At 40.8% G+C, this 15,077-nt stretch overlaps 1 protein-coding gene across 3 annotated transcripts in view; it reads left to right on the top strand.

Moving 5' to 3' along the window:
• Positions 1-15,077, top strand: part of LRBA (LPS responsive beige-like anchor protein) — a 609,418-nt gene that overhangs the window by 144,970 nt on the left and 449,371 nt on the right. For all 3 annotated transcript variants that reach the window (XM_058666763.1, XM_058666762.1, XM_058666764.1), the window contains exons 27-30: positions 353-480; positions 937-1,044; positions 2,640-2,799; positions 6,802-7,249. In XM_058666763.1, coding sequence (XP_058522746.1) covers positions 353-480; positions 937-1,044; positions 2,640-2,799; positions 6,802-7,249 — 844 coding nt within the window. The remainder of the gene's footprint in view (positions 1-352; positions 481-936; positions 1,045-2,639; positions 2,800-6,801; positions 7,250-15,077) is intronic.

The following is a 15,077-nucleotide window of genomic DNA, read 5'->3' on the forward strand; positions in this document are numbered from 1 at the left end:
GGTTTATTTGCTCTCTTCTTCCACTGTCCTTTTGATTCTTTTTTTTTCTTAATATAAGAATGTTCTAGTTAATTTGGTCTGAGATTCCAGAACTGATTCTGTTTTAGTAGATCCTAACAGTATAGACCACTAGTTTGTACTGCCTCCATATATCATAACGGGGCCTACAGTAGGGAAGCTATCAAGGTCAGGCAGCAAACATGACATTGCTAAGTCTAGAGACATTTTAGGAATTGGCTGAAGGTAGTCTCTTAAATGAAATCTTACATAAAATACATAGGTGATTTTTTTAATCAGTTCCATTATCTTAGGCATGACTTTGTTTTCTTTCCCAATCTTAATTAAAATATAGTGTGTGCAGTAGCCGTGAGGAACTGCTTAGAATGTCAGCAGCACTCGCAGTTGAAATCCAGGGGAGATACGGCGAAAGTCATGAAAACATTGCACAGTCTGGTTCCAGTGGGGAAATCTGCAGCAAAGGTAAGCATCCTGAATCATTCATTTCAAGAAACGTGCTCACATTTTACAGTTAAGCCCTTGGACTAGTTTTTTCACTTCAACATGAAGTTAAGTAAATCTGACAGAGAACTTAAAATACTTATTTTAGGCTGGGGTCCTAACATTCAAATATTTGTATTTAAATACACAGTGAAGATTTGCTTATACTTAATCTTGTCTACTTTTCTAAATGTTTACTTTTCTTGTTTCTGTGATACCATTTTCTTCAGAGATGTCGATTTTTTTCAGTATGACTCCCAGTCTACTCCTCCATTTCCCCTTAAAAAAGAAAATGTGTGGGAAACAACGAGAAAAAGGAATATTTGCAGGCTTCTTCTCTCATCCTTAGAATGCTGTGTTTACTTTTTAAAATGCATTGATGTAAAAGAAAAAATGTGTTGGTGTGATGTGTATGTATGTGCCTTTTGTCTTCAATAGAGTCCAGTGGATGTCATGGCTGGTGGGATATCTCCAGTAAGGGATCTTGGCAGGCTGCTACAAGACATGGATATTAATCGACTTAGGGCAGTTGTTTTCAGAGACATCGTAAGTCGTGGCATTAGTTTTCTCTTAGCTGATACGTATTTCCTCCCTGACCCAAGTGTGTAGAGTACAAGCATTTTGAGACACAGATTGGTCCAGAAGTTACGGAGGGCCAAGAAAACAGTGTTCTTGCCAGTGAATTTAGAGTCGTAGAATATTGGAAAAGATTCTCTGTACCAGTGGGGCTAGTTTATCAGAGTGGTGTTGCTGAAGGTAATGATGCATGTTATGTGGTAAACACTGTACATGCTCTTGATACACTCCTGACGTCCGACAGCTTTCTGAAGTTGTGTGCTTTTTGAATTGCCATCTGATAGATGAGGAGTATGAGGCACAGAGAGCTTGAATACCTTGTCCAAGTCAACTGCGCTAGTCAATGATCAGATTCAAACCCTGTATGCAAGCATGTTTAATATAAACAGCATCGTCCAACGTATGGAACCTTGATAGAATAAAGAGATGGCTTCTATTGTTTATAGATATTGCCTATATTCCTACTAAGATAAAGTTCTTTTTTCTAAAAAAGAAAGAAAAAGAAAAGGAAAAGACTAAAGACTAAGGATATAAAGAAATGATTGTCCTGAAGTTTACAGCTAATATTTTTAATTTCTCTGAGTTCAGATTTTCTTTGTTACATTTTGTAAGCCCTTAGATAAGTTATAAAGCTTCTCTAAACCATATCTCGCTCAAACTTGTGAATATATGTGAATTGTAGAGCCCAGTGTTTAATTCACAGTGGTTGTTCAATAAATGGTAGATTACTAATGAAAACAATTCTGTTTGAGGAGTTGAGATTTTAATATGCAGATCCATGAGAGATTTTTTTATATTGAGTTAGAAGCCAAGCATACACTGTGAACTTCATATGGTAGTTAATAAACACTGAATACATTAATGGATTAAGTAAATATTTAGATAAGCATAAGTAATCCATAACATATTAAGAAATTAAAACCAAGCAAATTATTTGCTTACATTTTAATATGAATATCAATAGCAGTAGTTATAATATTTGGCAGAAATATGTGGCAAAGGAATGGTGTTATGATAGGAAAGTGTGATAATTCATAAGAAAGGGAAAATGGGCATTGGTTCTCGTCTTGGCTGCTCCCCTTCCGATCCAACTGACCAATGGCCTGGGAAGGCTGTGGAGGATGGAATAAGACCTTTGGGCCCTGCACGCACATGGGAGACCCAGAAGAAGCTCCTGGTTTCCAACTGGCACAGCTCTGGCTTAACAACCATTTGAGGATTAAACTAGGAAATGGAAACATCTCTCTCTTCTCTCTCTGTAAATCCAACTTTCATATAAAATAAATAAATCTTAAACAAATGCCAGTTTCTCTCTTTTCATGTTTTGCAAGTGAAAAATCTTATTTAAAGATATTTTTGTGAGACTCTGGTTAATCTGTGCTCAGGTGAATTTATGAGTACTAATAGACTTGTAACTTGATAACATGATGAATAATCATGTATTAAGTTCTGTTTATAGTAAATGATTTGTGAGCATCTTTTATATTTAAAAATTGTAGCATTAAATAAAGTTAAAACTTGTGATTTAATAGTGACATGATCAAGTCCTTTCGTTTTTTTCCTAGGAGGATAGCAAACAGGCCCAGTTCTTAGCTCTGGCTGTTGTGTACTTCGTCTCTGTTCTCATGGTCTCCAAGTACAGAGACATTTTGGAACCTCAGGGTGAAAGGCGGAGCCAGTCATGTAAGGAGACTGGAAGTGAGAATGAGAGTCTGTCTCTCCCCGGTAAGTTTCCATGTTTTACTCCCTGGTGCCCAGAATTTGTGTACAGCGTAACCTACTTACAGCTAAACGTTTATTCTGGAATTTAAATCTACGCTAGTGTAAGATGAGAGCATACATTTTTATAATCTAATTAATTAAAACTGCAGTTTGGGTTTTTTTTTTAAACCACAAAATTAAGCAGTAAATGAGCAACTCTTATCCGTTGCAAATAATGAGTAGAAAATTTTAATTTAACATTTGTTTTTGAAGAATAACCAATTCATATTCTTTTAGGAGAGACAAACTTATTATCATAGAACTGAAGTAGTTTGGAGTTTAGCAGTAGCTTTCAATTACAGTATGGCTAGATAAGCAGTTATTATAGCTCTTTCTGTAACTTTCATCCAGAGGGGGTTATTCATTTATTTGGCAGATCTTCATTGCCTGTTAGGTATATTCCAGAACAGAGCAGAAAAAAGTCTTTGCACTCATGTAACTGATAGTCTAGTGGGAAGGGGTGGGAAATAAGTATCTGTAATAAATAAATTGTCTGGTGTTTTAAAGCTGATCACAGTGCTAAGAAAACAAAAGGCCTGAACAGGATAAAAATGTTGGGAATGCTGAGGAGAGATAGGATTTTGTGAAATGACGAATCCTGGAAGTGGGGTGTGGGTTGAGTACAGGAGTCACAGTACAGTACGTTTCCGTGGCGTCCTGGATTCTGTGTGGAAGAAGTGCCCTTGAGGAGGAGCCAGTGTCTTGGCTTTGTACAGTGTGATGCATTGCTCTGAAGCTTGCTGGCTTCGACCACTGTGTTTATAATGTGGCCGGTTGGCTTGGAATGGGGTGCAGGGGATGGCTCATCCCTGTTGCAGAGGACATGTTCTGATTCTTCAAAGTCCAAGGTGGTATCTGTACTGACTCTTCCAGTGCCTCAGCTGGGCTGGCTCCATGAGTTGGGACTGGCTGGAACAGTTGAGCTGGGATTATATGTCTGGGACCTTGAAACTTGCTCTCAATTGAATTCCTGTTTCCCTCGATGAGGTTGGAGGCCCTCCTTGTTTACATATGTTCTCTCTGTATGTTCTAGCAAGGATAGCAGGAATCAGCTATATTCCCTTAAGAGTCGTTCAGGCATTCTAGGAATGCTAACTAAAGCTGTTGAGAAGTTAAACCTGGGCCTGGCACTGGTGCAGTGTTTCTTTCTTCCACCTCTATTGGTTTACGTACATTAAGCCTTGTCTAGTCTAGTTTTTTTTTTTTTTAAAGATTTATTTATTTTATTACAAAGTCAGATATACAGAGAGGAGGAAAGACAGAGAGGAAGATCTTCCGTCCGATGATTCACTCCCCAAGTGAGCCGCAATGGCTGGTGCGTGCCGATCCGAAGCCAGGAACCAGGAACCTCTTCTGGGTCTCCCACGCGGGTGCAGGGTCCCAATGCATTGGGCCATCCTCGACTGCTTTCCCAGGCCACAAGCAGGGAGCTGGATGGGAAGTGGAGCTGCTGGGACTAGAACCGGCGCCCATATGGGATCCGGGGCTTTCAAGGCGAGGACTTTAGCCGCTAGGCCATGGGGCTGGGCCCTGCCTAGTCTAGTTTTAAGAACTGTTTCAAGGAGATGAATGACCGGGAGGCAGGCATGGGGCAAAAGGTGGACGATTAAAGTTAACATCTTCCCCAGCCAGTTAAGAGAATATTGCTACAATCCAGGCAGGAGGTGGTGTTGGTGTGGACAAGGAGGCAGCTTTGGAGATTAGGTAGCAGGATGCTGGATGTATTTGAGTAATAAAGAAAGCATGACTTGTAACTGTCTTAAGGATTAGGTTTGGGTTATTGGAAAGAAAAATGGAAGCCAAGAATGATTATGTTGTCCAGTGACTAAAGGTGAAACAAATTTTTAAGCCAAGATAAAATGATAAAAATATCGGTTTTGATGTTTGGATGTCTTGGAATCTGTAAGAGATGTAGGCCAGTTAGGCTGATTTGGGAGGGGCGGGGACTTAAATGTTAGTTAAAGCTTTGAGAAAGAACGAAATCAGTAAGGGAATAAAGGTAAATGGAGTTGATCAGGTAAGAATTGAAGGCTGAGGCCTTAAAACTTAACCAAAATGGGGCCCGGCGCAGTGGCCTGGTGACTGAAGTCCTCAGCTTGGATGCGGCGGAATCTCATGTGGGTGCTGGTTCTAACCCCAGCAGCTCCACTTCCCATCCAGCTCCCTGCTTGTGGTCTGGGAGGGCAGTGGGGGAAGTTGCAAAGCCTTGGGACCCTGCTTATCCTGGCTATGGATAAGCTCAGCACTGACCTTTGCAGTCACTTGGAGTGAATCATCAGACAGAAGATCTTCCTCTCTGTCTTTCCTCCTCTCTGTATATTTGACTTTGTGATAAAAATGAAATCTTAAAAAAAAAAAAAAAAGAACTTAACCACAATGGGAGAACTGGGAAGTACAGGACCTTAAGGAGGAGCATCCAGTGAGGGTAGTAGTAGGATGGCCAAAGAGAGGCTTGTGTCCCACAAGCCAAGTCGAGGAAGTGTCTAGAGATGAGAGGGCCTCATTAGCAGCTGCTGCCTTAGGCACAGCTATTGGATGGCTGTGACAAGGACATAAGTATTTGAAAGCCATACAGCGATTCTTGTAGACACTTTCACAATAGCTGGGTCTGGGCCTGACTGAAGGCTGCAGCTAGGAGCTCACCCCACATTTCTCACAGGGTGACTGTGGTCCAAGCGCTCGAGGCTTCACTGCTGCTTCCCAGGATGCACGCTAGTAGGTGGCTGGTATGTGGGAGTAGAGCTGAGCGTAGAAATTAGGCATTCCACCACAGGGTGCAGGTGTCCCAAATGACATTTTCATTGCTGCATCAAATGCCTGCTGCAGTAAGTGCATTTTCATAAAAGATTTACTCATTTATTTATTTGAAAGGCAGAGTTTCAAAAAGAGGTAGAAGTTTCTATCTACTGGTTCACTCCCCAAATGGCTGTAGTGGTTGGGGCTGTGCCAGATGGAGGCAGGAAACCAGGGGCTTCTTCTGGGTCTCCGATGTGGATGCAGGGGCCCAGCTGGCCCCAACATCCACTGCTTTCCTAAGTGCTTTAACATGAAGCTGGGACTTGAACCAGTGTCCATATAGGATGCTGGCTCTGCAGACGCAAGATTTACTTGTTATATCACAGTATGGGCCCCAGTAAGTGTGTTTTTGTTAGAATGCCTTGAAAGCCCAATTGAAGGGAGTAAAAGTTAAATATAGAAGAAAGGATATGCTGTGTTGAAGTAGATTTTAAGAAACATTGATTTAATCATGCTTATAGAAGGTAATAGGTTTTCAACAGTAGAAAACATGTTTACATTGTAAGTTTTTTTATTGGGCCCGGTGTGATAGCATGATGGTTAAAGTCCTCGCCTTGAACGTGCCAGGATCCCATATGGGCACTGGTTCTAATCCCGGCAGCCCTGCTTCCCATCCAACTCCCTGCTTGTGGCCTGGGAAAGCAGTCGAGGACAGCCCAAAGCCTTGGGACCCTGTACCTGTGTGGGAGACCCGAAAGAAGCTACTGGCGCCTGGCTCCTGGCTTTAGATTGGCTCAGCTCCAGCCATTACGGCCGCTTGGGGAGTGAACCAGCAGATGGAAGCTCTTCCTCTCTGTTTCTCCTCCTCTCTGTATATATGCCTTTCCAATAAAAAATCTTTAAAAAAAGTTTTTTTTATTATTATATGCATCTTAGGGTCTTTCTTATAAGCCAGTGACTTTGAGCTTTGTGTAGTGTTGTCCATTGTTTATTAGGATTCGTTTACAGAGTTTTTGTAGCTAATATAATTTGATATATTTTTATTATACTTTCTAGTTTGATTTTAGGTATGATCACCCAGTATATTTTGATGATTATGTAATTAGCTTTTGCTGTTTATAACATGATAATGTTTCAAAATTTAGTGGGTTATTGTTATGGCTAACTACACTTTCTTAAATTAGTTGCAAATAAATTCTTTTTTGTTCTTTTCTTCTCTCTCTTGATAAGATGTGGAAAACACCCCAGCATCATTTAGCCCTTCCACACCAGCGTCAGTGGAAGAATCTGAAGGTTCATCCTCTGCTCAGAGGAGGGCCTCGGGCCTCGGGGAGGAAGCCTCCGCGGGTGTAGGCAGCCATGTGAATGTGAGTCCTCAGGCAGCACCTCCGAGTGTCAGCACAGGCCCTGATGCAATCAGTGAGGTGCTGTGCACTCTCTCTCTGGAAGTCAATAAATCTCAGGAAGCCAGAAGTGATGGAGGAAATGAGTTGGAGAACAAGGTTACACCACCAGTCCCAGTTTCAAAAAATGTCAACGTGAAGGACATTCTGCGGAGCTTGGTAAACACGCCGGCAGACGGGGTCCCAGGGGAGCCTGCCCTCCTGCCGCCGGCCTGCCTGGGACCTCTGGGCGATCTGTCCGTGGAGCAGTCTGTGGAGTTCCGATCTTTTGACAGGTACCGAGTCTTGTTTTCACCTATTTCTTTTCATATGTTTGAAAGAGAAAGCAAAATCAGGGATTCAGTTTGACTCTGCTCATGCTAGTTTGCTTCAATAGTGGGAAAGGGTACTTTGACCCAACTTATAAAAATTGTTATTTTCACTTCCTGCTCTTCACTTATTGGCATACCAATACATTTTTATGGTCATGATTATGTTGATGAGTTGTGCGGTTGAGTGAATTTTTTTTTGCCGTTGTTACAGTTGAGGACACACTTGCGCTGTCACATGGCTTCCCTCCTGTTTGGCCTGTGGATGTGAGAGTTTACAGGGTGTTCAGAATCTGGTGTTTGGGGAAAGCCTTGTTGTTGTTCCTGCTGCCCTAGAAAGCTGTTCGCTAACTATTGTTACTTTTTTCCCCTGAAAATCTACCTATAGGGCACATATTAGAATGACTAAACGTATTCTCTCAAAAATCATTATTTTCATCTTGAAAGGAGTTCTCATTCGCGGAGCTTTTAGTCCAGTTATTGTTCATCAGACATTTAAAAAACAGTGGCTAATATGAAAATCTATCACCTTTGAATACTCATATATTATGTATAGAATATAGTTCAGTCACTGAAATAAGCAATTTCACGTTATATAATGCTACTCTAATACTTCATATTTTCTATAGAACTTGTTGAAATAATGAATTAATATAATGATGAATAATGAATAATGAATAATAAATAATAATGAATAATAAAATAATGAATTAATATAACACAATCCTACCTTTTAGTGTTCAGGTACCATCCAGTGTTTACTAATTGCTTCACCATATTCCTTATTGTGCAAAGAACCGGTTTAGGATTATGTGTTTGCATTTTGCTGTATGTGTCTGATTTCTTTAGAAGAAGAGTTTCTCAATTTTTTCTTGAGTTTAGTGTTCTTGATGCTTTGGAAAAAGAGCACAGTTATTTATTATTTATTTATTTATTTATTTATTTATTTATTTATTTATTTAATGATCTCTGGGTTATATTTTTCTAATGTTTCCTGAGGATTAGAGTGAAGTTAATGTTTTTAGGTTAGTGTGACTTTGGCAGGAGTATCCCAGAAGTGATACTGTTTCTTCTCGTTGTGCCCTATCACATGGCAGGAAGATTTTTCTCACTACTGATGATGTTCACTCTCATCAGACATTGCAGTGGTATTTTTCTGAGTTTCTTTGATGATCACTGAAGTTCAGCGGGGGAGTATCCATCCACAATTCCCCCACCAGACCTGCTCCTGGTCCCGGTTCTTGCACCTGCCAGAGAGTACTGTTGTTCAGCCTGACATGATTGGTACTCAGTTCTGGCACTTGCCGGTAGGTGCTGGTGCCTAGCTCTGCTGGCTCATACCCATTCTGGCTCTCACTGGTGGGTGCTATAGCCTAGCCCAGACTGGCCCACCCCTAGACTCGGCTTTCATGTGTACTGGTGGGTGCTGAGGTCTTCCCTGGCCTGTCCACACTCATTCTAGCTGTCATGAATGCCAGTGGGTAAGGCTGATTATTATTGTCTGGTCCACCCCCTGACCCACAAGCATGCCTAGGGGTGCTACATTTTTGCCCAGAAAGGTGTGTCCCCCACCTCTGTTTCTTGCACTCGCCGGTGGGATCTATTGCCTAGCAGGGGAGTTCCCTCAGTTCCCTTCTCAGGTCTGTTCCTAGCCCTGTGTTGTGTGTGTGCTGATAGATGCTTCAACCCTGCCTGGCATGGCGCACCCTCAGTCTAGCCCTTGCTGGTGAGTGTTGCAACCTTGCCCAGCTGGGCACAGCCCATACCTTATGCTTGGGTTCTCATGTGTGCCAGCGGGTATTGCGGCCTATTCCAGCCTGGCCTGCCCGCAGACTCAACCCACACAAATGCTGAAGAGTGCCACAGGCCTGACAGCCCAGCTTTTGCAATTTGCCAGCAGGCCATAGGCGATGCTGTTTAGCCCAGGCCAGGTTTCACATTTGGGCTGGGTGGGTAGCTTTTTGCCTGACCCAGACATGCCCTCAGGCTAATCCCCTCTGAACCATTCTATCACAGCTTCTTTGCCTACCTGCGAATGCAGTGGCGGGGACTATGGAAGACCCCAAACTCATTCCCTCGCCCACCCCCGTCATACAGCTGCTCCAACTCTAGTAGGTCCCCAGATCACTTTCCCTGGACGATCTCCAGTGCCCCAGCCCGGGGGCTGGGACGGTATTCCTGGCCTGGTGGTCTCCTCCTTCTCCACATATCCACACATTCAAAAAAGACAATTATGATACACTGCCATAGTTAATGCAAATTTTGCATTAACCAAGGCCAGAATGCCTGCCAGCTATTAGTTGCTTTTCTCCAGTAGTGGAGCACTTGCTTTGGTACAAGGTAACCTACACAGTTGCCAACAGCTGGGGACAACGGCTATATCAGTGGGAAGAGTTAGAAGTGATCATTGTTTTTTGAATGTTTTGTTTTTATAATTTGTTTAAATCTGTACTGCTAGAGTTCTAGAACAGTACTAACAGTAAGGTTGCATTTTTAAATTTACATATTATTCATATGGTCAAATGCATTGGTTTTCTTCTTGAACAATGAAGTTTTTTTTTATGTCTGGTGTTTATTTTTAAGTAATATAGGAATCAATCAATGCCTTACTGAGGTCTTGTTTAAGTGGCTAGATTATGGACTGTTTTAGGAAACCAGGTTTAGAAAGTTTAGAGAGGGCTTATTGAAAAAAACCAAAGGGTTATTTTAGTGATAGTGTTTTCTGGAATGTTCTGTTCAACTTAAGATGTCTGGTAAGCATTTAACATATTGTCAGATGGCAAACAAAGGGCTCTGTTTTCCTCCGCTTTTAGCAAGAGACACCTTTTGAAAACCTTTCATGGAGCCATGGACCTATGGAATATCTTTGGGAATTTCAAAGCCTCCCTCTGATCGTGTATTTATCTCAGGAATGCTGTGTCAGAAATCACAACTCTCCTCATATCTTAAGAATTATCAACTTGCAAGCAATCGCTGGAAAATTTAGAGTAACAGCTCCCTGAGTGAAGCCTTGCTGAAAGGCTGCCAGGTGGAGGGCCACTGGGAAGAGGAAGGTGTTTGTGCTCCTCATGCCAACATTCTTGCTGTTATCTAATTTGAAGATCCTCACTGGTGATTAGTGGGTGCCAGGGATTTATCTTGATAAAGTTCAAGGGCCTATTTGGCTTTTCAGCTGGATCTTTGGGGAACTAAAGTGCTAGGCTGAAAGCCTGTCTCCCTTAGTGAACTGTTTTTTTTTGTGTGTGTTAGATTCTGTTTATGTAAAGGTTTGTGATATTTGAAACTGGTATTTCGACAATGGAATTTTTGAACTCTGGTGATCTGGAAGACATGATTGCTACTTGCCGATTGTCAGTGAATTCAAAGAATTTTCAAAAAAAAAAAGGGTCTCCCTAGTCAAGTTAAATTTTTTTCTATTTCCGTAAGATTCCTTCTTTCCCATCTGTAAAATGGGAGTAATAAAATGGTGTGAGCCTCATTAGTTGTAAATATAAATGATATGGTTTGTAAATGCCCTGAGGACACTGCTTCACAAATCTTAAGTATTCATTAAAATGTGAGAGTCCATAAAGAATACAAGTTAAATTTTATTTTTTTAATTATTTGATTTTTAATCAATCACTGACAAACTAGCTCATATAACCAGTTCTCTCTCATCTAACTTCTTTATGTCATATAGTCTGATGACCTTTTTGCTAAATTAGTGTTAAATACTAAAAATGAATTATTTGTGATTTTTAACATTAAGATTTTGGTTCATTTCATCAGGAGAAACTTAAACACTAGCTTGGACAAAGATGCCAGAAATCTAGCATATTGTTTGCATATAGACTCTCCATGTTTTGTCAATGTTTAATGCATTTTCCATGGCATTTGATAAAAAAACAATGTGGAATATCTCATCCTTGCATGATCAACTTAAGTAGTGGTGAATTTGTAGTTTTATTTTGGAACATACAGGATGTGATTTATTAGTTGGATGTTTGAACTTACATACAGGAAAATATACAGGATAGGTTAAAGATTTCTTCTGTTGAAGATTTTAGTCTTTGTAGTGAAATTTTATTATACTATAATTGATTATTAGAAATGAGTGATAGCCAGATGAAAGCATGCAGTCTACCTACTTTTCATGTCCTGATGGCATCACCGTAATTTAAAATTATCTCTTTTTACATGACTGCAAGGTGAAGCAGATTTGAAACAGTGAGCTTCAAAATTGATTTTTTAAATCTCTTCTCTGATCTAATTATACAGAGTAAAGAATGCAACGTTTCTCCACTTATAAGCATATATATTTAAAGATTTGTTTATTTTTTGTTTTAAATCTTTTATTTATTATTACTATCTTATGATACAGTTCCATAGGCCGCTGGGATTTCCCTTATCCACTCCCCAATACCCTCTACCCACTGAGTTCCCCTCTATCATTACTAAAGTATAGTTCTTCATACACAATCATATGTCCATTATTTGGGACATGGGCAATGGGAGAGAGTCCAACATCCTACTGTTAAATAGTAAACAGTTTCACTGGGAGTCCATCTTTAGACTGGAAGTAGAGATGCATACTGCATTATATTCTCATATCTGGATATGTTAGTCTTCATTTTCACAGCTACTGTATGTCCCCTTCAATGAAAAGCCACAATATAAAATCAACAATAGGAAGAAAAATAGAAATTTGCAATGCCATGAAATTAAATAACATGTTAGTAGATGTGAGAGTCTCCATTACACAACTACTATACATTACCTTAAATGAAAAGCCACAAAACAAAAGCAACAACAGGAAGAAAAAAGAAATTAACAGCACCACGAAGTTTAATATTATGCTACTGAATGACTAATGTGTAGCTGAAGAAATGAAAAAAGAAAGTCAAGAACCTTCTTGAAGAAAATACTACTGTATGATCTAGGAGTCATTGAAGAATTAAATCAGAAGAAAGTGTTTTGAAGAGGTGAAACTAAGAAAATAAAATAAAAATCCCTGAGATATAGTTTCGACTGATTTTTTTGGTGAAATGTGTCTCCTGCAGGCAACAGATTTTTTTTTTTTTTTTAATCCAGTCTACTAATCTATGACATTTGATTGAGCTTAAGCCATTTACATTCAGAGTTTAATATACATGGGTGTTACTTTGGTCCTGTCATTTTAGGAATGGGTTGTTCATTGGTTTAGTCTTCTGTTGTCATTTTACTGGGATGTTCTTCCCATTTGCCTTTGGTTTTGGTGGGTGCTATTCCTTTTCTCTGTCAAGAGAATGTCTTTAAGTATCATTTATAGGGTAGGTTTGGAAGAGTCAAATTCTTGTAACTTTTCTTTACTGTGGAGGAATTTTATTTCATTTTCAAAGACAAAATAAAGCTTTGCTGGGTGTATTATCCTAGTCTGACAATTTTTTTCTTTTAGAATCTGAAATATGTCACTCCATTCTCTTCTGGCCTGTAGAGTTTCCTGTGAGAAGTCTCCTGTGAGTTTAATTGGCATTCCTTTATATTTCAGTTGATTTTTTTCACATGCACGTTTAAGGATATATTCCTTTTGTTTGATTGAAGAGAGCGTGATGATCATGTGTGTTGGTGAAGATGGCTTTTGATCAAGTCTGTTGGGAGTTCTGAGCCCCTCTTGAATGTTGTTTTCCAATTCTTTCTCCAGATTAGGGAGATTTTCCCTTATTATGTCATTGAATACACCTTCAATCCCAATTTCTCTTTCTGTGCCTTCTGGCACTTGCATAACTCTTTTTTTCTTAAGAATTTATTTTTTAATTTTTATTGGAAAGTCAGATATACAGAGAGGAGGAAAGACAGTGAGAAAGATCTTCCATCCAATGATCCACTCTGCAAGTGAGCCGCAACGGCCTGTGCTATTCCGATCTGAAGCCAGGAGCTGGGAACTTCTTCCAGGTCTCCCATGTGGGTGCAGAGTCCCAAGGCTTGGGGTTATCCTTGACTGCTTTCCCAGGCCACAAGCAGGGAGCTGAATGGGAAGCGGAGCTACCGGGGTTAGAACCGGCACCCATATGGGATCCCGGGGTGTTCAAGGTGAGGACTTTAGCCTCTAGTCCACCGGGCCGGGCCCTTGCATAACTCTTACATTAGGCCTCTTGAAAGTCTTTCAATTCCTGAATACTTTTTCTGGCCTGATCCAGCTCTGCTTCCAGCTGTTTGTTTCCCCCTGGTGACAGGAAATATGTTCTGAGTTTGTTTCTTCTGCTTGTTTCATTCTGTTTTAGAGACTCTCCACTGTACTTTTAATCTGCTCCACTGTATTCTTTATTTCTAATGTATTAGCTTTCATTTGATTAATTTGCAGTGTTACATATTCCTTGAATTCCTTGAATGCCTATTTTATGTGCTTCTCGTTGTTGATAAGAAGCTTTATAATGAGTGTTTTGAATTCTGTATCCCCCATTTTCTTGATGTCTTCCTCAGTTAACTCTGAATTTGGCATCGGGTTTTGTCCTTTGCAAGGAGTCTTCAGTAATACTCAGTTTGCCTTTTTCTCCTCTTTTGCTCTTGGTCATTGTACTTCTGGTTTTCAGAATCTTCTCCTTCGGGCAGGTTTCTAAACTGTGTCACCCACATGTCTACAGTTCAAATTTATTTATTGCAGTTGGTACATGGCTCTTTGTTTGCAGTCAGTTGTGCCACTCCCTCCAGCGAGTTCCAGGTCTGGGTTCTTATGTCAGATTTCTACCATGGTCTTTGTAGACCCAACTCCTGACTCACCACTCTCCACTTCTGGAGACACTGCTGAGGCTGCACCTTTGTCTGTGTAACCTTTCTCCCACTTCCAGTTGGAGCAGGTCCCAGGGTTAGGGAGACAACAGGAGTCCTGTTTAGCTAGTTGTTGTTGGTGGTAATCTTGCAGGAACCTTTTGGCTGTTATGTCTGAGAGACACACAAACCTATTTTGACCTGTCTGATGCCCTAGTTGGTATGATTTTCCTGAGGGACCAGTGCAATCCACTGAGCTCAGTGAGTTCAGCACTTGTGCAATTTGCTGTTTACCCCTGCAGTCCTAAAACTTTGGCCACAGTGTACAAAATGGCACCTGACGTGCCACTGCTGGAGTTCTTGATCTGCTGACTGTCTGGTCTGAGGGCCACCTGGACTTGTCTTTGGTGGAAGCTGTCATTTGTTGCAGTTCACTGAGTCAGAAATGAGTTCAGTCCTAGCTCAGTATATGCTCAGTCCTTTCCCTTGCCTTTGCCTCCTTAAACGAAATGGTTCTTGATTTGGCTGTAGTGGGGTGTACTTGGCTGTGAAAATTATCCTGTTCCTGCACTGCCCATTTGGGATGTGCTACTCTGTCTCTGCTCCTGGTCAAATGAAACAGACCAGCAGGATGGACAGTTGTTTGTCTGGGTTCACGTCCCAAGCTCCCAGTGAAAGTCCCTTCCCACCTGGTTGCTGGTGGAGTTCAGATCGCCATTTGCTGAATGCTGCTGGGGTATCAGTCACTGCATCACCACACCATTGTTTTCCTTGCTTTCCTGTGTCTGTCAGTCTCTAGGTACCCCTCTGCTGTTGTTCTGTTCTCTCGTATTTGTTGGAATGGGTCCTCTCTGTTTCATACTGGTTAATGTTTCTCTGTCCTTTTAAATGTGTCCTTACCCTATTCCGCCATCTGATTCCTCATCCTATTTATTTATTTTTAATTGAAAGACGGATTGAAAAACACAGGGTGAAGAAGAGGCATAGAAAGAGGTCTTCCATCCACTTACTGATGCCTCAGATGGCCACAGTGGCCACAGCTGCCCCTCTCAGAACCACGACTTTATTCCAG

The sequence above is a fragment of the Ochotona princeps genome, chromosome 7, assembly GCF_030435755.1.
Source record: "Ochotona princeps isolate mOchPri1 chromosome 7, mOchPri1.hap1, whole genome shotgun sequence".
Lineage (NCBI taxonomy): Eukaryota > Metazoa > Chordata > Mammalia > Lagomorpha > Ochotonidae > Ochotona > Ochotona princeps.